The 25,648-nt window shown below is 41.2% G+C and overlaps 1 protein-coding gene across 1 annotated transcript in view; it reads left to right on the forward strand.

Moving 5' to 3' along the window:
- GAK (cyclin G associated kinase) overlaps positions 1-25,648 on the forward strand; it is a 73,678-nt gene that overhangs the window by 11,523 nt on the left and 36,507 nt on the right. Inside the window, exons 6-16 of the mRNA XM_075282821.1 lie at positions 301-426; positions 1,107-1,196; positions 2,847-2,982; positions 4,915-5,027; positions 10,319-10,409; positions 13,382-13,505; positions 19,063-19,112; positions 19,872-20,020; positions 23,688-23,810; positions 24,191-24,324; positions 25,339-25,533. Of these exons, the coding sequence (XP_075138922.1) occupies positions 301-426; positions 1,107-1,196; positions 2,847-2,982; positions 4,915-5,027; positions 10,319-10,409; positions 13,382-13,505; positions 19,063-19,112; positions 19,872-20,020; positions 23,688-23,810; positions 24,191-24,324; positions 25,339-25,533 (1,331 nt within the window). The remainder of the gene's footprint in view (positions 1-300; positions 427-1,106; positions 1,197-2,846; positions 2,983-4,914; positions 5,028-10,318; positions 10,410-13,381; positions 13,506-19,062; positions 19,113-19,871; positions 20,021-23,687; positions 23,811-24,190; positions 24,325-25,338; positions 25,534-25,648) is intronic.

Genomic DNA, 25,648 nt, shown 5'->3' on the forward strand with positions numbered 1-25,648 from the left:
AACTATCCCTAATTGGGTTCTTACTGAACATATGTTGGAGTTCCTGTGGTACAAGAGTAACTCCAATCACAAATGCTAACCCATCAGTGTTTACTTCATCCACGACATGACTCTCCTATAAGTGAGGTGCAGCTGCGTGACATCCATTGACCAACTATTGGATCCAAGCTCAAATCTTTTTGCTGTTACTTGAGGACAGAGCAAGGCTCAGTAGTGTTTACATTGCAATTGCAAATTAAAACAAACTCTGTATTGTATTAATAATAATTTATGATTTTTTTTGTGTGTTGTATTTTACAGGTGGAAAATTTGCTGATCGGTAACCAAGGAACTATTAAACTTTGCGACTTTGGTAGTGCTACTACAATTGCACATTACCCTGATTATAACTGGACGGCGCAGAGGAGAGCAATGGTTGAAGATGAAGTGAGTTATGGATTGAGATTGTGTTCAATTTGTTGTGTTCTGTCTATTTACCAGAATATTAATAAAAAATTGACATTTTAGAAATATATTCTACCTTTCATAAAAGCAAGCTGGAATTACCTTCACATTGTTTTTTTATTTTTATTTTTTTTACTTCAGAAATCAAAAAATCATGTCACCTGACTCAGATATTGAAATCTTATGTACATTCAGCCATAATCAAATCATCACTGGGCATCATACATTCTAATTGCACATAAATGTGAAGGGTGCATAAGACAAGATGAACAAAGGGCATGTTAAAAACAAACAGATGCCATTAGATTGTTGGTTAGTTAGATGAAAATCAATATTTTTAAATATAATTTATCTAAAATATTCACCAATAAGTTTATATGATCATTGTGCAGTAAGCTATTGCCACTTTGTGCCCCCATCCTCTTTCCAGCTTTTTCTTCTTCCAAATACTATATTCTCTTTTTCTTTTTTTTTCTTTTTTTCTTTTTTTTCCTCTCTTTTCTGGTTTCTCATATTTTATTCATGTGGAGGAACAGAGATGGGAATTAACATGAAAGCTTAGCTGGTAACTGACATATTGGATAGCCATCTGCATTGCCAGACACTGATAACATTCAATTATGTGAGAAATAGACTGGATTGTTCCGATTTCTGTTTTTCAGATGATTAGAAACACAACACCAATGTATAGGACTCCAGAAATTATAGACTTGTACTCAAACTTTCCAATTGGAGAAAAACAAGACATTTGGGTAAATATTGAAAAATGTTATATTTTTTTTGTTCTCTTTCCTATCCTACTCCTATAATAATCAACAATCAATATTAATATATAATATATATAAATATATATATATATAATATAATTTAATATAATAAAAGTTTGGATGTTTGTTACTCAAGCAAAAATGGCTGAACGGATTTGAATGAAATTTGGCACATAGATAGTTTGTAACCTCGATTAAAACATAGGCTACTTTTTATCCCAGTAAATGACATGGCTTCACGACTGTTATGAATTTTTGTTCACATACTATATTTCACTGCTGTTGCCAGCACCTTATCTCAGACAGGTCTGTTATCTCTTTATGTAAACACTCAGCTAACCCTCAGTGGATTGTGTACACACATTTGCATATTCTGCTCCAAACAGTGCTGACACACTTGATGGGAAAACACCTTTAATCCGAATTGGCAGTTTGCTACTTTTAAACATGCCGGGGAAAAAAGAAAATCAAATTTTTTGCAAAATTCTAAAAAAACAAGAGCTATGAAGGTAACCAGAAGTCACATCTTCTCCTCAAGCGGAGCTGACTGGAATCATCAGCGCCAAAAACATGCTTATTCTATGGTGTCCCAGTGAGCTGCTGAGATGCCGGAACAATTGGGGGGCCAGCGAGAGAAATGAGTTCCGCAGCAGGCCAGTTTAACGGATAATTGACGCCAACAACACGCTCATTGTATGGCGTCCCAGCGAGCTGCTGAGATGCCGGAACAATCACGGGCACAGCACAAGGAATGAGTTTAGCAGCAGGCCAGCTTGACAGCTGCCGAAATGCCGGAGCAGGCGGATTATCAATGCCAACAACAAGCTCATTGTATGGCTTCCCAGCAAGCTGCTGAGATGCCACAAGAATCACAGGCACGGTGCGAGGAACAAGTTCAGCAGCAGGACAGGTTAAGAGCTGCAGAAATGCTGGAGCAGACAAACCATCGACGGCAGCAATTTGCTGAATATAGGCGGATCATCGACGCCAACAACACGCAGACGAAGTCGCGGGCAGAGGCTAGTTATTAATATTGGCTTTAAGGATAAGTTCACACAGAGGAGTTTAAAGTTGATTTTGAGGCATATTCTGCTTGGCTCCAAATTCAGGCCAGAATTGCTCTTCATTGTTTTCAATGGCTGTTTCAGCCCTGGGACTTGCAGTTAGACACTCTGCTTATTAGCCCCATTGTATCTGAGGCTGATCAAGAAGCAAACCCACGGGGGGAAACTCATGACCTGAAAATGGAGCAGAATTTGAGGCAGAAGCTCTCCTTGAAATCCTCCATGTGAACCTGGCTGACTTATAAAAAAGTTATAAGAGGAGGACATACCATTTGTTCAAAGCTTTAGACCTGGTGCTGGCCACATCATGTGTCATTGCTGTGCTTAGCTTGTGCTAAAATGTATTTCTGTACGTTTGTGTGTAGGCAAAGATGGCTCACATAGCTCAACCCCCTGGCATTACAATTTGATTTTCATTTTACACTTGGTTAGGAGTGATTTCAAGCTCTAGCAGCTGAATTTTCATCCAATTTTACCACCTTTTGTTCTTTGCCATTCATCTTTCTTCACCAATGATTAAAACCTGGAGCATTTGGCTGTCTTTATATTGTAATACTCTGTTTCACCTCAGGCTCTTGGCTGTATTCTGTACTTACTGTGCTTTAAGCAACATCCATTTGAAGATGGAGCCAAGCTTCGGATTGTCAATGGGAAATATTCAGTACCTGAAGATGATACAAAATACCTTGTTTTCCATGCCCTTATTAGTAAGTGAGCTAGTAAAACCTGGATTTTCTGCTATTATTGTACAAGGTAGATTCATTGCTGACACACAGGATTAGAATGGTCAGCTGTGGATTGTCACAAGAAATATTTGCCCCTATGTAACCCTAGACCTGTTTTCCTAATGGGAGTTTCCATTTTGGCAGAGTACCGTATTTTTCGGACTATAAGACGCACCGGACCATAAGACGCACTAAGGTTTTAGAGGAGGAAAATAGGGAAAAAAAAAATTTTAAGGAAAAAAAATTGGTGAAATATTTAATAACCTAATATAATATTTCACCAATGTAAATAGAACCGGGGGCTTTCGGACACAGGGATACCAAATGTGTATGTGTTTCACAGTAATGTTTTTGTTTTATATGTATTGTAGGGCTATGGGGGTGATTTGAACATATCTATCTATCTAATCTATCCTATCTATCTAATCTATCCTATCTATCTAATCTATCCTATCTATCTATCTAATCTATCCTATCTATCTATCTCCTATCTATCTATCTGTCTGTCTGTCTGTCTGTCTATCTATTCTATCTAATCTCATCCATGGATGGAAAGAGACACCCTGCAGTGAAGCTATGTAAGAAGAGAAAAAGGGGCGGGCCAGACGGGTGAAGGAGGTGTGGTTTTCTAAGCAAACTTGAAAACATGCCTCTTTCACCTGTCTGGCTCGTCCCTCCTTCACTGCCTCTCAGATGTCGCTTCTGCAATGATGCCACACAGGCAGGGAAATAGGGGCGGGCCAGACGGGTGAAGGAGGCGTGGTTTCAAGCTTGCCGAGAAAACCACGCCTCCTCTTCCCGTTTGGCCCGCCCCTCCTTCCCTGTCTGTGTGGTTTCATTGCCGGAGCCAGATCTGAGAGGCAGTGAAGGAGGGGCGGGCCAGACGGGTGAAAGAGGCGTGGTTTTCTCGGCAAGCTTGAAACCACGCTTCCTTCACCTGTCTGGCCCGCCCCTACTTCCCTGCCTCTCAGATCTCGCTCCTGCAAACACGCGACACAGACAGGGAAGGAGGGGCAGAGCAGGCAGGCACCGTGCTGCTCTTCTTTTCATTCGCACAGACGGGACACAGACGCTGCGCACGCTGCATTCGGACTATAAGACGCACACACATTTTCCTCCCATATTGGGAGGAAAAAAAGTGCGTCTTATAGTCCGAAAAATACGGTAATAGTTTAATGGGTTGTTCTAATCTAATAGGAGTGATTGGTGTAGAGCGGCTGTCCTGAGTGTCCTGCACCTTGGAGGACTCAGCCTGTTCCATGCAACAAAGACATCTCATTTATTATACTGGGTTGCTTTATGGCACTGCTAGAGTAAGGAACACTTTATTCTGCATTTTAACTCCTGCCGCCCCAGTTCAATTCACTTAGTTCACAGTATGTAATATAGCTTTCATTTAAATTATATGTATTTGTTTCGGGTAGCATAACAAACTTGCCAAAAGAAAAGAACTACATTTTTTATATAACTGCATAGATCTGTTCATAGAAAACACTACTTTTTCGTATTACTTTGTAAAGTTATGCATATACTTTTGATACTAGAGTTTTGCAGAATTGAATATGCTTGTAGTAATATCAAACAATAGGAGTGAGGGTCCTGTTTGCAAGAGCTTACATTCTACATTCATAGATACGGGGACACAAGAGGTCAGAGGGCTCCAACGGTCCAGCCATCTTTTAATAGTAAAGGTTATATAACTGAAGCTGTATGAGCCGTCACCACCCAGTATCTGTGAATAAACAGATACTATGTGCAAGGAATGGCCTCCTTTAGATTCATGGGAGATAAAAATGCATGCACTGTATACAGTTTTCAGTCAATGGCTATTATTTAGAATTAGATGAGAAATGACTTGTATACTACTTTTAAAATGTTCAATTAACCTAATTTTTTGTCATTATTATTGGAAAGAATCCATGTTAAAGGTGAATCCTGAGGAAAGACTGTCTATTACAGAAGTGGTTAGTCATCTTCAGGACATTGCAGCAGCAAGAAATGTGAATCCTAAGTCTCCCATCACTGAGGTACATAATTTTTTTAATAGTCTGATGAAGTTATTGATGGTCTGCTTGTTAATCATGTTGTTCACTTTAGTTTAAGTAAATCCAATAACTATTTATTTGCTAGTCTGTGAGAACATCATATTTTTTGATGCATGCCAAATGTTTACCTTGGCTCTATTTAGTTATTGGAGGTCAAAATACTCTTTTTCTTGTTTATTTCACTGGGGGACACCTCACTATTGGTATTGACCTAGCCACTAGGAAGCTGACATTGTGCCAGCCAGTTTTGGCCTAGTGTCCATAGGAGGCAGTTATGACCTGAATCGGGTCTTCTGTATGACATTGTTTTTAATTTTTCTTCAGGTCCAGGGGGCATCTTCAGTGTGTACATCACACTAGTCGCTATTCCTCCTGCGGGCGTTGTGCTCTATAGCACCTTTTCTGTCACCCAGTCCCCACTGTTTCTTCCATAGCCAGGATGCTGGTAACCCCACTACCATGTGCAAGGTTTGCCAAAGGGGTGAAGTGTGTGTGTGTGTGTGTGTGTGTGTGTGTGTGTGTGTGTGTGTGTGTGTGTGTGTGTGTGTGTGTGTGAAATCGGCAGATCAGATAAGTATTTTCTCCTAACTCGCCTCCTCCCCCCATCATAACTGTCCAATTGCCCTCCGGATCTCTTCCTATGTTTGGGCTCTGACCACCTAACTCTCTTCCCACTGATCATCAAAATTTCATACCTAGGGTCCTTATTCCCTGTCCCACCTACCAGACCCGGGGCCATAATTTTTAGTGGATGACACTCATTTTTATCCCATGGAGCCACGGCACTTCCTTCCCTGTGGGCCTCTTAGTACTTTTTTTTCTGGTCCAGTCCTCCAACATTAATGGCCTCCAGTGGTGCACTGCCACCATCCACGGCTATCTAATTTAGTCCCTGGTCTCTTCAGGGATTAGACCTCAACCAGGCCCACCTTCTCCCCAGGTTTTCTAGTCAATCCTAGCTCTCCTATTGGCTTGCGGTTCAAGTTCCTCTCCCCACCCAGGCCCTAGAGGCTAGAACGACCGCTACAACTTTTACAGCGGCTGGCCCCTCCCATTCATGTTGCATCTTGAGTCTGCTAGGCCTACATCTCTTCAGCCAAACAGCTTCAAAAGGGCTTCCCTATGGAGCCCCCACCAGGACAATTAGCTTTCTGCATGCCTCCTAGTACCTGTGTGATGCTAGTCTTAAAGCAGCTCACCTCTCTGTCAAAGCAGCAGCCAACACAGTGGACATCCGCCTTACCATTTGGTTTTCGGACATAGTGTGCTAATTCTCCTCTAGTCAGTGATCAAGGCCTTTCCTTTCTTCTGAGAAAAACAAGGCAGACTTTTTCTATGCAGAGGTCTTATAATGTTCATCTTTGAAACTACTGGGAAAAGGATGCTCTTCACCCTTAGTGTCTGGCGCTAAGAACGCCACTATCATCCAGCCATTTTCTGTCACTCCTCCTCACCTCTGTAGGGTAGCCTTCTCAAGACTTTCGCTCCTGGAAGCCCTCCTTCAAAATCTGGCCTGCCAGTTGTCCCAAGTCCTCCAGTTCTAGGGCTTCCGCTGGTGCTCATCTGCATGAAGTTTTTCCCAGAATCACAACTCTTGAGTGGAGGGAAAACTGCTCTCCTTCTGGGAAATCTGGCTTGCCAGCGTTGACGACGCCTGGGTCCGAGTGTTAACTGATAATTTCATCTTCCCCCAACTCTACAGCTACAGGGTGTCGTTATTCTCCATCCTGCTTTAGGGCGTTATCAAAGCTTTTTACTCCACCCTTTAACCAGTTTGTCCGTGCCAGCAGGTTTCACATAGAGCCCCTGCAGTCTGTGGTGGCATCTCTAAAGTCCAGCGGCCCCTTGTCTTCCATTGACATACCCAACGTCTACCTTCCATTGACATACCCAAAAAGGTGATGGTTTCGCAACTTCTCAGAGGTGATGGTGACTTCCATGCTTTTCATCTTAGACGTTCTCCCGGTCTGACCAGCTTATAGGTCTCCTTGGATCTCTTTAGCCTATTCGGCTAACTCTACTACAAGACAAAGCCGTGTATTGTTCCTTCTCAGTGCATGAATGTTCTGTGTATGTTCCTCTATGCTCTCCAGAACAGGTGTCTCCTCTCTGAGTCAAAGATCCATGTTCCCCAGTGTGAAGGATACCGCCTCACCAAAGCCACTTTGGCACACCTGGCAATCGACTTTCTTCCTTACTTGCCACTCTCGCCTCGAGAGTGTGTACAGGCCTTATAGGATAATACGACACAAACGTTCTAAATTTTATTTTTTTTATTAACCCTGAATGGGTCGGTACTAGGCACTTAACATATACAGGAATATATATATATATATTATAATATATATAAATATATATATATATATATATATATATATATATATATATATTATAATAAATATATATATATATATTATAATAAATATATATACACATATGTATATGTAATATTATATGGAGAGAGAAAGAGAGGGTTGACAAATACAGTTACAGTACAATATGGAAAATAGAACTGAATAAAGTATAGAAAAGATATAATACCCAACGAATCTCTGAAGCCTGTCTCCTAGACTTCAGGGCCCATGCTTTTAGGGTCAGTTCACATGTGCACAGTGTCTCTCTCTGCTCAAAACCTGCCTGCCGCGACCATCGCGGTCGCGGCTTTCCCCTCCTATGTCGGCTCAAATGAATGAGCCGACAATGGAGGGTGCTGCCGCTAGGCGGAAGCTGCGGCCCAGCACGCCGCGGTTTCCGCCTGAAAATAGGACATGTCGCTTCTTTTCTCCGCTAGCAGCAGCCCGCCGCTAGCGGGAAAAAGAAGCCCAGCAGTCTGCATAGACCACCATTGTAAAGGGGCGGATTTTGAAGCGAAATTCGCTGTCAAAATCCGCCCCTTTGCCCACGTGTGAACGAGCCCTTAGTCAGTTAGAGTTCCTCAGTCTCCTCACATGGCTTCCATAAGTAGAACTCCTTTTGTCCCCTCTTTTTAAAATCTTTTTCTCTTTGTATTTATTAAGGGCTAGTTCACACGTGAACTGCCCGCGCGGGTTTTGACACAGAGAGAGACACGGCGAGCCGTGTCTCTCTCTTGTCAAAACCCGCCTGCCGCGACCATCGCTGTCGCGCCTTAACCCTCTGCTGTCGGCTCAAATGAATGAGCCAACATAGGAGGGAGCTGCCGGGGGCGGAAGCCGCGCGGCTGAACCTGCGCGGCTTCCGCCTGAAGAAAGGACATGTCCTTTCTTTTCTCCGCTAGCAGCAGCTCGTCGCTAGCGGAGAACAGAAGCCCGGCGGTCTCCATAGACCACCATTATAAGGGGAGGTTTTGGACGCGAAATCCGCTGTCAAAAACCTCCCCTTATACTCACATGTGAACTAGCCCTAAGGAACACAGATCCTATCCTTGTTTTTTTTTTAATGTTTATTTAAAGAATTTTATCAATAAAAAGAAACAATAAGAACAGTGAAAAACCAGTGTCAAATTATGAGGCAAAATACACAGATGTGTAAAAACTGGATGATGAAAAGCAAAATACACAGACAAAATAATTGGCGCCAAGACAGGGGAACAAAAGTGCAGAGAAAGGAAGGGAAAACACACATATGAGGGGAAGGTCCAGATTTTAACCTATCACAGAGGCAGAGTAGTCCAAAATGCGTCCCACAAATCCCAAATAGCATGGAACTTCTCCTCTTCATTATTAAGCAAAGCTGTCAAATACTCCAGTGACTGCAAATCCCCAATTCTAGAGTACAACTTCTCAAGTGCCGAGGGGGTGGACTGCCGCCAATACTTGCCTATCAAGCACCTAGCGGAAGTGAGGAGAAGTAACAGTAGGTGCAAGGCATGCTTGCACAATTTAATGGGAGGGAGATTAAGGAGGTAGGTTCTGGGAGACGAGGGGAAACTGACCCCCCAACACTTGTTCCAAAAGGCCCCGGACTTGGCACCAAAAAGGCTGAAGAGAAGGATAAGTCCAAAAAAGATGGAAAATATGCGCAGGACGGGTACCACAACGCCAGCAGCAATCTGGGACAGACCTGTCAAAAGTGGAAAAGAGCCGGCATGTGGTATCCGTGCATCAACATCTTAAAGAAATTCTCCCACCCTTGTTTCTTGTTCCTCCTGCCCCAGGCAGTTTTTTTTTTTGTTTTGTTTTTGTTTTCTGGCTCAGGACATGTTGGTCGTTGTTGGTTCCTCTTTACCCATGATGCGGTGTCCCTCAATAAATACAATAAGAAAAGGATTTTACAGTGAGTACAAAAAAAATATATATTTTTTTTTCTTGTACATACTGTTCTGTCCTTAATAGTAGGACACAAAATATTATATGACTTTCATATTCCCTTTAAGACCTTGAGCAGGTGAACTCTGAACAGATGTTTGGCTTTGTGAAGTGCATAAAATGTGTCCATAGTTTCTAGTATGTCGTTGATTAATCACTATCCCACAGTCAGATACATGTTCTTTATTATTAGAGATGAGCGAGTAGTTAAATACTCGATATTCGTTTCCAGTAGCCCCGCAATATTCGACTACTCGAATCGACTATCGAATCCTATTATACTTTATGGGAGAAAAATGCTCGTTTCAGGGGTAGGCAACATTCGATCATATTGAACTTACCAAGTCCACGAGTGAGGGTCGGCCTGGATTCTCCGAGAAGTCTTCTCTGTGCAGCCTCCCCGCGGCGTTTTCCGGCTCTGAATTCACTCTGCCAGGCATTGGGCCTGGGCAGAGCCGACTGCGCATGCCCGCACTACAAGAAAATGGCCGCTTACAGTCAAAGCGGACATTTTCTTGTAGTGCGGGCATGCGCAGTTGGCTCTGCCCAGGCCCGATGCCTGTCAGAGTGAATTCAGAGCCGAAAGATGCCACGGGGACGCTGCGCAGAGAAGACTTCTAAAGGTAGGAGAAGAACCAGGGTTGATTGGCCGACTGTATAGCATTCGGCCAATCAACACTGGTTCTTCATCGAATTTTTCCATTCGAATAGCGAGTGGTACTCGATCAAGTACGAGTATTTCGAATACTGTAGTATTCGATCGAATACCTACTCGATCGAATACTATTCGCTCATCTCTATTAATTATACATACACTATAAGTTCTCTCAATTGTAATTGGCAGTGACCTTAAAACATATAGATGACTTATATTGGTTGAGCTCTTGCTTGAGAATATCTGCTATACAGTTTTTATTTTATGTGTAAATATGTGTATTTGATCAGCGTAAACCAAAAGAAAGTTAACAAATATTTCTGTGTTAATAGCTTCTAGAGCAAAATGGTGGCTATGGCAATACTGTGAATCAGAAATCTTTCAATATACCACCACAAGGCTCTAAGCCCCCGGGACCCCCAGGTTTGTATGAGATTTATTTTAAATAATCTCCTTATGCCAAGTGGAATAGACTGGTACTAAATAAGAAAATCTGCTTTGCTTCTTCAATTCTTGACTGAGATAACTTGAAATGCTTTGTACTCCCTGTTGGTGTATTAAATCTGGTAGGATATGAAGTATAAAACCTAACTAAACTTTCAGACAAGTTTTGATTTCTTGCAGTATTTGAGTCATGAATACATTTTTATATTTTCTGTGAAATCCTGGATTGTTTCACGCTTTCCCTTGCCTCTCACTGAATGTTACTGAGTATGGGCTGTGTAGTAGAGAAAATAAGGGGTGAGGGTCACTTCAAACTTTTATATCTCTGACATTATAAAACGTACAAACTTGCGTTGTGAGTCATATGAAAGAGGAGATTCTAAGTGACACTAAGGTTACAGTGTTATCTAAATTGTTGCCAGAGATATCACTGGTTGAAAACAGTCAGGATTAGGACATTTTTATGCCGCTGTATAATTTATATGATAGAAAAATCCTATCCCAACTGTGTTTTCAATGAGTGATATCTCTGAAAATAATTTAGAGAGCACTGCAACCTTATTGTCACCTAGAATATAATCTTTCATATGACACAAAAAGCAAGCCCTGTACAGTCATGGCCAAAAGTTTTGAGAATGATACAAATAATAATTTTTACAAAGTCTACTGCTTCAGTTTTCCTAATGACAATTTGCATATACTCCAGAATGTTATAAAGAGTGATCAGCTTAACAGCAATTACTTGCAAAGTCAATATTTGCCTAGAAAATGAACTTTATCCCCCAAAACACATTTCAACATCATTGCAGCCGTGCCTTATAAGGACCAGCTAACATCGTTTCAGTGATTGCTCCATTAACACAGGTGTGGGTGTTGATGAGGACAGGGCTGGAGATCAATCTGTCATGATTAAGTAAGGATGACACCACTGGACACTTTAAAAGGAGGCTGGTGCTTGGCATCATTGTTTCTTTTCTGTTAACCATGGTTATCTCTAAAGAAACACATGCAGTCATCATTGCACTGCACAAAAATGGCCTAACAGGGAAGAGTATCGCAGCTAGAAAGATTGCACCTCAGTCAACAATCTATCGCATCATCAAGAACCTCAAGGAGAGAGGTTCCATTGTTGGCAAAAAGGCTCCAGGGCACCAAAGAAAGACCAGCAAGCGCCAGGACCGTCTCTTAAAAGTGTTTCAGCTGCGGGATCGGGCTACCAGCAGTGCAGAGCTTGCTCAGGAATGGCAGCAGGCAGGTGTGAGTGCATCTGCACGCACTGTGAGGCGGAGACTCTTGGAGCAAGGCCTGGTCTCAAGGAGGGCAGCACAGAAGCCACTTGTCTCCAGAAAAACATCAGGGACAGACTGATGTTCTGCAGGGAGTGGACTGCTGAGGACTGGGGTAAAGTCATTTTCTCTGATGAATCCCCTTTTCGATTGTTTGGGACATCTGGAAAACAGCTTATTCAGAGAAGACGAGGTGAGCGCTACCACCAGTCTTGTCTCATGCCAACTGTAAAGCATCCTGAAACCATTCATGTGTGGGGATGCTTCTCAGCCAAGGGAATCGGCTCTCTCACAGTCTTGCCTAAAAACACAGCCATGAATAAAGAATGGTACCAGAATGTCCTCCAAGATCAACTTCTCCCAACCGTCCAAGAGCAGTTTGGCGATCAACAATGCCTTTTCCAGCATGATGGAGCACCTTGCCATAAAGCAAAGATGATAACTAAATGGCTCAGGGAACAAAACATAGAGATGTTGGGTCCATGGCCTGGAAACTCCCCAGATCTTAATCTCATTGAGAACTTGTGGTCAATCCTCAAGAGACGGGTGGACAAACAAAAACCTACAAATTCTAACAAAATGCAAGCATTGATTGTGCAAGAATGGACTGCTATCAGTCAGGATTTGGTCCAGAAGTTGATTGAGAGCATGCCAGGGAGAATTGCAGAGGTCCTGAAGAAGAAGGGTCAACACTGCAAATATTGACTTGCTGCATTAACTCATTCTAAGGGGGCGTTCACACTACCGTCGGTGTCCGACATGTAGTGTCCGCTCCTAGTGTCCGCTCAAAATCTGTCACGGACACTAGGAGCGGACACTAGATGTGTCCGTGACACTTGTCATTCACTTGAATGGGCATCGGGTGCATTCTTTTGCACTCCGTGCCCGTCCTTCCCTGTCCGCAAGAGAAGATGTCCGACTTCTCAAGCGGACAGAGGAACCCTGCATGCAGGGTTTTTCTGTCCGCTTGAGAAGTCGGACATCTTCTCTTGCGGACAGGGAAGGACGGGCACGGAGTGCAAAAGAACGCACCCGATGCCCATTCAAGTGAATGACAAGTGTCACGGACACATCTAGTGTCCGCTCCTAGTGTCCGTGACAGATTTTGAGCGGACACTAGGAGCGGACACTACATGTCGGACACCGACGGTAGTGTGAACGCTCCCTAACTGTCAATATAAGATTTTGTTACTCATAATATGATTGCAATTATATTTCTGTATGTGATAAAAACATCTGACAAACACACATAAAAACCAGAGGGCAGCAGATCATGTGAAAATATAATATTTGTGTCATTCTCAAAACTTTTGGCCATGACTGTACACAGTAACTTTCCGTGAGAGGCAGGAAAAGCTTCTCCATACAAAAGCAAGGGAAAGAGTGAAGAAAAAAAAAAAAAAAAAAGCACAGAAATGATCCAAATTTTGTTAAAGTAAATTTAGAAAATGTATTAATGACACAAATACTGCCAGAAAATCAAAAGTTGTCTGAAAGCTTAGTTGCGCTTTAATGCATTTTTAAGAGCCTTTGTGATAATGTGGGGGAAACTCCTGGTGGCATGAGCTCTATTGTAAATATAGCTTAATTTAAAAAAAAAAAAATAATAATTTGGGAGAAATGCTTGGAAACTTTGTTTTTAAGATTTGTTTCTGTACTACACAGGCATTACTACTGCAGATGAGGACCAGACTTCAGGAGGCTTTTTTGACATCTTGAAGGGAGGAACTGAACGATTCTTAAGTAATATTAAAGACACTTCTTCAAAGGTTATACAGTCTGTTACCAAGTAAGAAAGCCTATGTGCCTGTCAAAGGCTGATGTTTTATATGTTGTTCCTTTTATTCTATAATGTAAAATTGGCTAGAATTTGTACAGCCCCCTTTGCAGCATTTTTTTTTCTCTTCTCATGCGTATTCTCTTGCATGAGTAAAACTTGAAAGATTGTCATTTTATTGTACAGTACCCTATGTACAAATTATTCTATACTCTTTTATTCTAAACCATTGAATGCTGGGACCAGGCAACTTGTTTTATCACAAATTAGACTACCGTAAGTGATCCAGATATGAGTTGTCTTTCGTCAACAGAATCTCTCTAAAACAGGGGTAGGGAACCTTCGGCTCTCCAGCTGCTGTGAAACTTCAACTCCCGTCATGCTCCATTCACTTACATGGGAGTTCCAAGAACAGAAGAGCAAGTATGCATGCTGGGAGTTGTAGTTTTGCAACAGCTGGAGAACCATACGTTCCCTACCCCTGCTCTAAAAGAACGAGAAGGCTTGTTATACATATTAGATGGTTGTGGGTTGAGGACTTAGCTGAGCTCCTAGGACATTTAGAAGTGATTTCTTTATATTTTGTAGCAAACTAGGATCAAATGAATTGAGAATGGGAGGTAACGTTGCAATTATTAGAGTTGTGTTTTTCAGTGAAATCCTGCATTTCGATATTCTTTCCCTTGCTTCTCTATTTACCCCTGCTTTTCACTGAGTATGGCGTAGGGAACATGAGGGTAGGGAAGGGTCACTTCTAACCGTTATATCTAGGGCTTTACAAAATGTAGAAACATGCTTCTCAGTCATATAAAAGAGGAAATTCTCTTCTTTTGCAGTTCTAACTATATTAATGAAAACGTTCAGAATTAGCAGCTGCATATAAATATCCCAATCCTGACTATGTTTCCAAACCTGTGGAAACAGTAAAAGTAGCACTGCGACAATATAATGTCAGAAAAGGGAGAATCTCTTCTTTCATTCAACACCTGAAGCAAGTTTCTTTGTTTTATAATTCCCAGGATATAATAGTTTGAAGTGAACCTCCCCACTCTAATTTTTCCTGCGCTACATACAAGCCTATACACACTGTACACGGAGAAGTAGGGTGCAGTTATCAATAGAGCAAGTGAATGAATAAGGACATTCAGGATTTGACAGAAAAGAGCCTACGTTTGTTAAAATCTTTTACAATATTAATGTAAAAATACTGAAAGAAAATCAGAGGTTGTTTTTGAAAGTTTAGTTACGCTTTGAAATTAAATATTCAATATAAAACTTGTATTTTCATAGTTTCACACTGTCACCTGAAGTACATACAATTATCTGACAATTTACGTCAGCTTATTTGTCAGCTTTGTTGTGTAGGCTGCTTCAGAATTTGCTGAGCTATGTTATTACTAGAAGGCAGGGGTTTTAATGACTTCTTTAATGACCTAGATAAGTCAAGACATCAATATTGTACGTATAAACAAAGCCCTGTGTGCACCACCCATGTCACTCCCTGGCTTATAGTGTCTGTATGCGGTTTCTTCCTAGAGACTATATGGTTGCTGGTACTTTTATTTTTCAGTATAACACAGATTAATTTAAACTATATTTCATACTGGCCATGCAGTTTTGTTGTAATTGCATGGCCAGTAATGACACTAGGAGTACAAAAAAAAGTATTGGTTCTACCCAGGTGGGCTATACCCTCTCCACACACAGTAGGTTAATCAGTTTTAGGCTAGAGTCTGTAGGAAACAGACATGACCTGCTTGCTTCAGGTCTTACTTTGAATGGGTCCCTCTTTCTATGAAGATTCCCAGATTCTGTGATTAGGTTTTATGACAGCTTGCATTAATCAAAGGTTGCGCTAGTGCACTGTCTTGTTCTGTGACTACCCCACAGGCATCAGCCACTCAGATTGTTGTTTTGCAGTCTTAAAGGGGTTGGCCACTTTCAGACTAACATTGACAAACAAATGTACAATAAAAAGATATACAATTTTCCAATATACTTTCTGTATTAATTCCTCACAGTTTTCTAGATTTCGGCTTGCTGTCATTCATTCTGTTACCGCTAGTGGATAAAACTGACCATGGTCATGTGATTTACGGTCCATGGTCATGTGATGAAGACACAGGTGCACAGCTGATTACCAGGCAGATGTCTGATTACTGTGTTGTGACTATAACGAGAGGCACCTGTGTGCTCATCACATGACCATGGACCGTAAATCACATGACCATGGTCAGACTTTTATCCACTAGAAGTAACAGAATGAATGACAGCAAGCAGAGATCTAGAGAACCATGAGGAATTGATACAGAAAGTATATTGGAAAATTGTATATCTTTTTATTGTACATTTGTTTGTCAATATTGGTCTGAAAGTGACCAACCCCTTTAAGTACCTTCCACCGTGGTCCCTCTGTTATCATTGCGGTTGACACAGCCAGTCTGCTGTCATCACCTGGCCTGGGTGGATGCCCTCAGCCCCACCCTTCAGACTTTTCCTTCCTCTTGGACTGGGCATCTTTTATTGGGCTACTAAAGAACTATCCAGGTTTTTGTTGGACACTATGCAGTGTTTCCCACTGTATGCTGCCCTGGCAGTGCTTCTCAAGACCTCCATGAGACGAATCTTCAGATTTTAAAGTTTTTGGTTTTTTTTCTTCCAACCTAGGGCCTTCACTACCTCATTGATCCTGGCCCTCTTCCTATGGATTGGACCCCTGTGTCCAGTGCTTCCTCTAGCTGGCTTGGCCCAGGTAACAGGAGAGGAAAAACAGAAGAGGTTAAGGTCCATTTCACACGACCCGGTCCCATCTGTAGAAAATTGGTCCATGTTGAGTCAATTCTGTAGCAGTTTGGCTGTTTGGGAGCTGATTGCATCACCAACTGATGCAGTGACTCCTATACACACAGCCAAGTTCAGTTTGGTTACTGGGGCCCACATACAGACTGTTTTCTTCAGACGGGACTTGGTTGTGTGAAAAAGCTCTAAAGAAGGAAGGGGAAATACTGTCTCTGGCTGCAGTCTGAGTATAGCATTGTCTTACTCTCTGCCTAGCAGGGCCTCATCAGGAGAGTGTTGCACGACCTTAACCTCCCCACCATGTCTTCTCACTTTGTGGGTCACAGATTCAAAGGGCTTTATTAGAGGACCCTCTCTGATTCTGCTCCAACTATGTGGTACTCACCCAGATTCTGGAGTATACATGGCACCTCCATAATAGATGTCTGTCTACCTCTTCAAGGCTTGAGTCATTGTTCTCCTTTCTAGAGCATTCCCTGCTCTCTATGGCTTATTGGGGGGGGGATTATTTGACCAGTGTTGCTTCCTTCGATAGAAGGTGTATTTCCTTTTTAGTTCTGCTCTTGTTGCTTTTCTGCATCATGTGCCAGCGATGCCTTTATAATCTGGACCAAACAACTTCAAGCATGGCATCTCCTCTCGGGTCTCCTCCCTGGCATCTCCTCCCGGGTTTTCTCAGCTGGAGCTCATGTCCACTACTCGTTGCTTCATTTGCTGCTTCCCTCAGTGATGCCCTGGCCCAGTTTTCCGACTTGTTATCCAAGTTGTATTTGTTGCTTTGGACTCTATTCTTTACTTGCTTCATGGACCAACCAAGCCAAACACTCTGAACTTGCCTGCTTTGACAAGGTTTTTCTCTGGCATAGCTCAGCATTGGCCCTGTATTGTGAGTAGGATGGGAGTGGCAGAATCGTTTCCGTACAACTGATTTCTGCTGTCGAACCCTTTCCCCCACTGATGGATGTTCAAGGTGTGTCCATAGGATCATTTCTTTAAGCCTGGACAACCCCTTTAAGGCATCACAAGTTTGAGGATAAATGTTGTTTATATCCACATCATGTACATTTTCTGGCACCATCCTTACAGTCTCACATTTTGTGTCATTTAATTCTTAATTATTATAACTGACAAAACACAGTTTTGGCTTCATTATGGCAACAAGTATTAAAAAAGCAACTCCCCGAAAAACATGCAATTTCTCTTCTGCAGTTCTAAGTCTTATTACAACAAAAATACTGTAGAAGATACATTCCTTTCAATTTCCAAAACTTGCATTAAAACACAAATTTACTCAATATTCATTTACTTTCATGCATGTATTAGCCAAATAATTAAGTGTGATATTGAGGGCAATTGTAGTTGCATGGAAATCTAAGCTCACTAATATCAGATCGATGGAAGCTATTCACCAGGTCGTAAGTATCAAAAAGGTGGTCAACTGCTTTAAACATGAGCACATAATATAAAATAGAATTGCTACTGTCTTGTTACTAGTGTTTTCGTTATATGTATATGAAATCAACATTGTAATGTAATAGGACAGTTGAAAGGGCTTATTAAAGGGGTTGGCCAATTTCTGCAAATAAATGTTTGTATAATGAAAAGTTATTCAATTTCCCAACATACTTTCTATATCAATTCCTCAGTTTTTTTAGATTTCTGCTTGTTGTTATTCATTCTTTGTTTACTTCCGGTGGAGAAAAATCAGTCCATGGTCATGTCAATAAAAATTGACCAACCGAACACTCTTGTGTGGAAAAAGGGGGAACTCCAAATATAAATTATTCAAAGAAAAAGTAGAAAGGAGTTGGGGTGGGTACTCACCATTCCAGAGTCGTTAGATGACACTTCTCTTTGGTAAAAAAACAAAGTCCTTTATTAAGTGCAGATAAAAATAATTATACAGGGAGGGAGAAAAACATTATTGGCAAAAAATGGCAACAGCCTCTGGAATGGTGAGTGCCCACCCCAACTCTTTTCTACTTTTTCTTTGAAGAATCGTATGCTTGATAATAGGGGCTGTAGAGCACCACTTCTAGCGACATGCAACTGGCAGATTTTACCAGTGAAGGGTAATAACGGAGGGAAAGAGGAATGACCCGAATTATAAGGACGATATGTTTTATATAGCTGTGCCGTCCAATTTCTTTTCTTTGCACAAATTTTCCAAATATAAATTACTGTGCTTAACCTGAAGAAATTTATGCAATACTTTATTGTGGACACGTGTATTATAACGTGTCTACAATAAAATATTGCATCAAATTTCTTCAGGTTAAGCGCAGTAATTTATATTTGGAGTTTCCCTTTTTCACAGAAGAGTGTTCGGTTGGTCAATTTTTATTGAATTTTATCGCTCAGTTCCTGGGCTGTTGTGATTACTGCTGCTAATAATACCTGCTTATAGAGTAGTCACCCCTATAAGGTGTCTACCTCATTGACATCATCAAATATTCCTACGGAACAGCTCTGTGCATTATTTTATTTTTTGCCTTGAATGTGATGTCATGTGACAGGTGCACAGCTAGTTATCAGGCAGATTTCTGACTACTGTACTATAATGAGCTGTGCACCTCTGTTCATCACATGACCATGGACTGATTTTTATCCACTAGAAATAAACAATCACAACTATAAGAGATCTAGAAAACTGTGAGAAATTGATACAGACATTATACTTGAATATTGTTTAACTTTTCAGTACACAAACTATAACATTCACTTGCTCAAATTTGACAACCCCTTAACTCTAAATTTTTTTATTTTTCAGTTATGCAAAGGGAGATCTGGATTTATCTTATATAACCTCTAGAATTGCAGGTAAGTCTAATCCTGATGTATAGTGTTACAATTGTGTGGATAGTAGGAATATAGCAAATTTACTAGTTAGGGCTCGTTCACCCATTTGAATGAATTTGAAAAGTGTCCGGCTGTATGCGCCGGTGAGTGTTTTGTGCTGTGCGCGGCAAAACAGTTTTTTGTTAAGTCAGACATGCAGGACTTTGTGTCTGGTTAAAAAAAAAAAAAACTGTTTTGCCGCGAAGAGCACAAAACACTCACCGGCGCTCATGGCCGGACACGGTCTGACAGGTTTCCGTCTTCTGTCTGCAGAAGACGGAAACTTGAGAACGGAGACCGAAGCGCAGGTGTGAATCCAGCATCAGAAGTAATGTGCTGTTTTTTCACTATGGGAAATCACACATCCTGGTTTGGAAAAAGAGCATGTTCTACAACATGACTATGAGGAACCATTAAACCCTGCACAAGCACATTGGAAAGTATTCATTCAGCTTAACATCAAACTTTCATTATGCCCGTGTAGGTACTAAGAAAACAAGTCTACTGATGTACATTGTTGTCAGGATCTTCCATAGAGAACACTTTGGAGATCCAATTGCTGTATTTTATTTACATAATTAATCATCATGGTTTTGTGGACCCTTTCCCCGAATTAATAAAAATATGAGTTGCTAATAAACAGGTTATGTAACTGCAACTGTTTATGTCCAGAATCTGGCATTTTATATTCTATATATTACACTAAACATTTCTCTTCCTCTTGCTTTTTGTATGTTCTAGTAATGTCCTTTCCTGCTGAGGGTGTGGAATCTGCCTTAAAGAATAACATTGAAGATGTCCGTTTGTACCTGGATGCAAAGCATCCTGGAACTTACGCTGTTTATAACTTATGTTTGAGAAAATACCGACCTGCCAGGTTTCATAACAGGGTAAGATGCACTGAATATTTGATTAGCTTGTCTGTTGTTGATCATAAGTATTTCAAAAAATAAGCTTATCCAAATGCCCACTTTTTAGTCTGTGATGAAAAAAAAACTGTATGGGGGTTTAACCCATCTGCCATTTGGAATTTCTCTAAATATCTTATAGCTGGGACAACTATCACATCCAAATCAAAAGGGCTGTAATGATCTTGCCTACATTTACAGAAACCTGGTTGAACTATTTCAGAGCCCAACTAATCAGACATTGTATCTGAATATGTGATAATTGTATCTATCTGGAAAACAGACTTAAGAATCAGAACAATAATGTTTCTTCTGTATAATAAATACCAAATTCCATATTGCTTCCCGCCATCAGTGAGGCTCATTCCTGTATTTAATTGCATGTTTTGAGAATCAAATTTAAAAAAGAAAAAAAATTTAAAGCCTTGCAAACTTGAAAGAGTTTGATTTTCTGGTTACCACAAGATGCGCTAGCATCCCACGTCATGGTTGTCTTAAGCTGGCCAACCAAGTTAGATGTGTTTTGAATGAAGTTGACAATTTTGATTGATCAACGGATGTGATGGTTGCCCTTCAGGGTCTTCCCTGACTGTCGATAACTGACAAGATTGGGAATTTGGATAGTAACTTCCTGATACTTTTAGGCAGTTCCATTTGTATCCTAGAATGGCCACAAATGGAAAGAGAACTATATAGGAAGCTCTTATATTTCTACCTTTTGCTCAGTCCACTCCTGGCTTTGGCTCAAAATACCGCAGTAAAATCTGCAACAACAAAGCTGCATTTCCGCAACATGAGACCTTAATCTCAGAGACTGGCTTCCTTTCCAATTCAGTACACATGCACTGCTCAGCCAATCCAAGCATTAAAGGGGCTCTATCACTGGGAAAAGTCATTTTTATTTAAACACATGCTTGCATAGGCTTTAGAAATGCTACTTCTACTTTTAGTATGTAGATTGCCTCAGTGGTTTCTGAATAAGTCCGTTTTTATTCACATTGCTTTTCTGTATCATGACTTCACAATACCTTCACCATTAGCAGGACATCTTCCTCAAGTTTGCTCAGATGGAGTTCCTACTCTTTGCCTCATTCACTTTTTACCTTATTTATTCCACTGGACAATTCATTATCCAAGTCTGCAAGTTTTTGCAGATTCTGCTCTCCCAATTGCTTTCCTGCATCATGGGTCAAACAAGCCTGAACAGTCTGGACCAATTACTCCAGGGATTTTCCTCCAGAATGGCTCAGGAGGTGCTCCCATTTCTTGCGTTATTAGAATTTCCCAGCCTTATTAATTCCTTTTTTTCCCCTGCAGTTTGCTCGCTGGTTTTGATAGGGTGCGGGTAACGCAATCCCTGTCTGAATCTGCTCCTGGCACTGTTTCCCAAAGAGTTCTCATTGTTTTCCCCTTTGATGGTAGTAGACTCTTGAGAAATATCTGGATCCTTTAAATAGACTTTGGAGACCACAAATGAAACAACATCTCTTGTTTCACAAACCCCTCCCAGGCACCATGTGCCTCCTCCTGTCAGTTTCCAGATCTCTAGGGTCCTTGCTAACTTCTAGACCATCTTGACAGAAGTTCTGAAGCTCAAGTCTTGCTGGCACTCCTGAGCTCAGAACCGTAGACCCCTCTTCTCCAAGACCTCCACTACATTGTCTTTCCTCACTTGGGATGCCAGACTTGGCAATGAGGGCGCCAGTGAGCTCCTTGGAGCTTTGGTTCTCCTGCTTTGGCCTCACTTAGGTCCATACAGTGGTATCGACAGGAACTTAGATGAAGTTCTTGTGCTTTTCTGGCTGGAAGGCTTGCTTATTGACCTTCAGGCCTTCCACATCTCTTTTCACCAGTGACTGGTCAATTACTGGGGGTTTCTAATCTTTTCACAGTTCCCAAGAAAGATGGCTCTCTTGGATCGTTTCAGGATCTCATTAATGTCCTTCTGCTTTGCCTGCACATTCATGGAATCTCTGTACTTGATGGGGGCATCTCAGGTAGATGTACTCCTGTCTTTCATAGATTCCTCAACGCCGTTTTCAACATTTCATTTGCCAAATCCTACCAGAAGTTGGCTTTAGAGTTCACACCAGGGCCTGGTGGCTTTTGGGCTGCTTCCTGCTTATTGTGGCTTAAGGAACTCTTCATTGGAGTACAGGGTAGACGCCTACCCTTATCTACTTTCTAGGCATCCCGTCGCCCTTGCTGCTGGACTTGGGGCTTTCTACTCCTACAAAGGAATGTCTTGTGCCACTCCTCTTCAAATCTATAAGTAGAACATAAAATATTGTTTGTGACTGACCGTTGCCCCATTCTAGACGGAACACTACAGCTGTCATTGAACAACAGTTGCCCCCCCCCCTCTGCTCCTGCATTTGGTTCTCTTAATGACTTCCCAAATGTTTCTCCTCCTTCCACTCCTACTACCTCCTCTTGGTGTGTCCAAACTGCAGACCTCTTTCTTCTCGCCATCCCATTTGGCCCTACAGACTCCTGTCAACTGTTTTCCCGTCATCAGAGCCAGTCTTTGATCCTTATTTTCAAACTTTCTATCGGTCTGCTCTCCTCATCTCCCTCCAACTGTTAGGTCTATGGCTGTTTCAGTTAAGGTCTTCAATCTTTGTGACCACTGTGTGATAGACAACTGACCAAGACTAAGTGACTATGTCACTTGTTTTCACAGCAGCATAGTTGTCTGGGTCATACCTGTTCCATTGGTACAGTCTAAACAATTGCCATCCGTAAAGGTAATCTTTTCACTTTGACTCTGAAGATAGTCTCACTTGCCCCACCCATACCCATTTTCCTCATGAGTGTTGCTCTGTGTCTGAGTTGGTTTGTCCTTCTAAGTCTTGTCAGACTGCTCTTGCACTTCAGTCTTTTATTCCTTTGAGTCTATGCTCAAGTTTGTTCAACTCCAAGGCATTGATCTTCTAATGGTCCAGCCTTCTGACATTGGCTCACTTTTGGTTCTGACTGTCTACCTTGTAAACCCTTTGGCCTATGTGACCCTATGGGAAACTGGACTATGCTTTGCATGACCACTTTTCTTTCCACCCTCTGGCTACTTTCGGAAGTTTCATAGAGTTGTATGCCCCAATAATATTAACGAATTTGGATTTTTGTACTTACCGTAATTTTTTTTTTTTTTTGTTGAATGTATTGGAGACACAGATTCTGTTTTCTGCTTTGTTTTCTAATCCCAGACTGTTGTCCTTTGGGTTCTCTTCATGGGCTCAGGACATGTTGATGCTTGCTTCACTTTTTTTCTTCCCCCTACTGCTGTTGGTACAAACTTATTAGCTTACTATCTGTGGAGAGGATATAGTCCAACTGGGTGACAGCCAACACTTTTTTTATTCCTAGACAGCCTCCTAGTGGCCGGGCAAATAACCCATGGTGCTATGTCCCACAATTAATTCACTGGGAGAGGGATTTTACTGTAAGTTCATACATACATTTTTTTTAAGGTATTTGCAAAAGTCCAACCAGCTTTTTCTGTAGTAACATTTTCTGGGACCTAGACTGATCATGGGCATGTGGTCCATGGAGGTTTTCAATCAGGCTTCATTGTGACTATGCAGTATATTAACTTTTTAGTTGAATCTATACTGTGCTAATGTATGTTTTGTATATTTCCTGTGCACAGGTATCTGAATGTGGTTGGCCTGGAAGACGTGCCCCAAATCTCATGACCCTCTACAGCATCTGTAAAAATATGCACTTGTGGCTGAAACAAAATCCCAAAAATGTTTGCATTGTACATTGTCTTGTAAGTAGATATTTCTTGTTGCTGAGACTATGTATCAGTGTTCTCTGTGTGACATGATATGAATTAATTTTTTGCAACCTTGTATCCCCTGAAAGATTAAATGATGCATTGTCATATTGTGACTTATGATGTTACCAGCACCAGCACGCCTCCTCACTTTAGTTTCAGCAACATGTTATTCTAATATGCACATGTTAAGATGTGTAATGTATTCCATATAGATGTAAAAACATTCCAATTGTTGTTTTAATTGGTATGAATTTTATTTCTATTTTTGGCAGCAACATGGGGTGGTTGATTATTTTATTTTAGTCTGGATTTGTGAAAGACAGACTGAGTGGTCATAGTGCTTAGTTCAGTAATACATATTTTTCTTTTAGGATGGACGAGCCGCATCAGCTGTTGTAGTATGTTCCTTCCTTTGCTTCTGCCGCCTTTTTACCACTGCTGAAGCTGCTGTGTATATGTTCAGCATGAAGAGATGTCCCCCTGGCATCTGGCCTTCACATAAAAGGTACTCTATGACAGAGAAACTGCTTCAGATTTTGTGACTGTTTAGAAATACTTTTTAGCTATAGTCTTAAAGAGGACCTTTCACTTGGGGCACATTCAGTTTTATATACCGCTAGAAAGCCAATAGTGTACTGAATTCAGCTCTATTAGCTTTCATGTTCTGCGCCCGAAGTGAAGAGCTATTGGTGCCGGTACCGTAGCGCTTTACCATCAGAAGGGCGGATAGTACTCCCCTCCGGATAGTACTTGTCCATAGACAAGTACTTGGGGGGCTTCCTCCCCGCTCTCACAGTACAGCGCTATAGATGCTGCTGTGAGTAAGGATGTTCCTGACTGACTGTCAGAAACGCCCTTCTGACGGTGAAGCTCTACAGTACCGGCACCAATAGCTCTTCACTTGGGACACAGAACGTGAAAGCCGATAGAGCTGAATTCAGTACACTATTGGCTTTCTAGCGGTATATAAAACCGCATGTGCCCCCAGTGGTGAAAGATCCTCTTTAAAAGAGAAAATGAATTTTATATGAGACCTTTTGATGTTTCGATATTCTCCTTCATGTTTTCTATTGTAGTTGGGTTGACAGAATGTTGTGCTGCTCTTATATTATGGTCTTACTAAATTAGGCACACTTCTCTGCTTAGCAGACTGGTAAGCTTGTATAGATTACTGCTAGCTTGATTAGTTCATCATTTAAATTGTGTTACTATTAATCATTATTTCTATCTCAAATAGTAGGCATTTATATGTATATATAGTAATTATACAACACGAACCACTGTAATAAATGTGATGCTTTTCTCGGTTGCCTGTCTCTATATTTACTAAAACCTATACAGGATTAGTATATTGTATATATGTATGTACTCACAGTAAACAGATTTAAATTTCTTATATAGTTATTTACTTCTTATAAACTCCTGTATAACAATGTTTCTTTTTTTTTATCTTGAATGTCTATTTAGAAATAAACAATATCATGGTAATGTAACAGAAACGTCTTATTTCTCCTTCCAGATATATAGAATACATGTGTGATATGATGGCAGAGGAGCCAATAATTCCCCATAGTAAGCCAATTCTCATCAAGGCCATAGCTATGACTCCAGTACCACTGTTCAGCAAGCTGCGAAATGGCTGCCGGCCATTCTGTGAAGTGTACGTTGGTGATGAGAGAGTTGCAACTACATCTCAAGAATATGATAAAATGAGGTAAGCCCATTGCATTACTAAAACAAACCTGCTTTCCTAGTGGTAATTTTTTTGTGAGGCTTATTGCTTGGGTTCCCCACTTCTAGTTTTTAGGGCTTGTCCATTGTTGTATGTC

Source organism: Leptodactylus fuscus, chromosome 1 (genome assembly GCF_031893055.1).
Source record: "Leptodactylus fuscus isolate aLepFus1 chromosome 1, aLepFus1.hap2, whole genome shotgun sequence".
Taxonomy (NCBI): Eukaryota; Metazoa; Chordata; class Amphibia; order Anura; family Leptodactylidae; genus Leptodactylus; species Leptodactylus fuscus.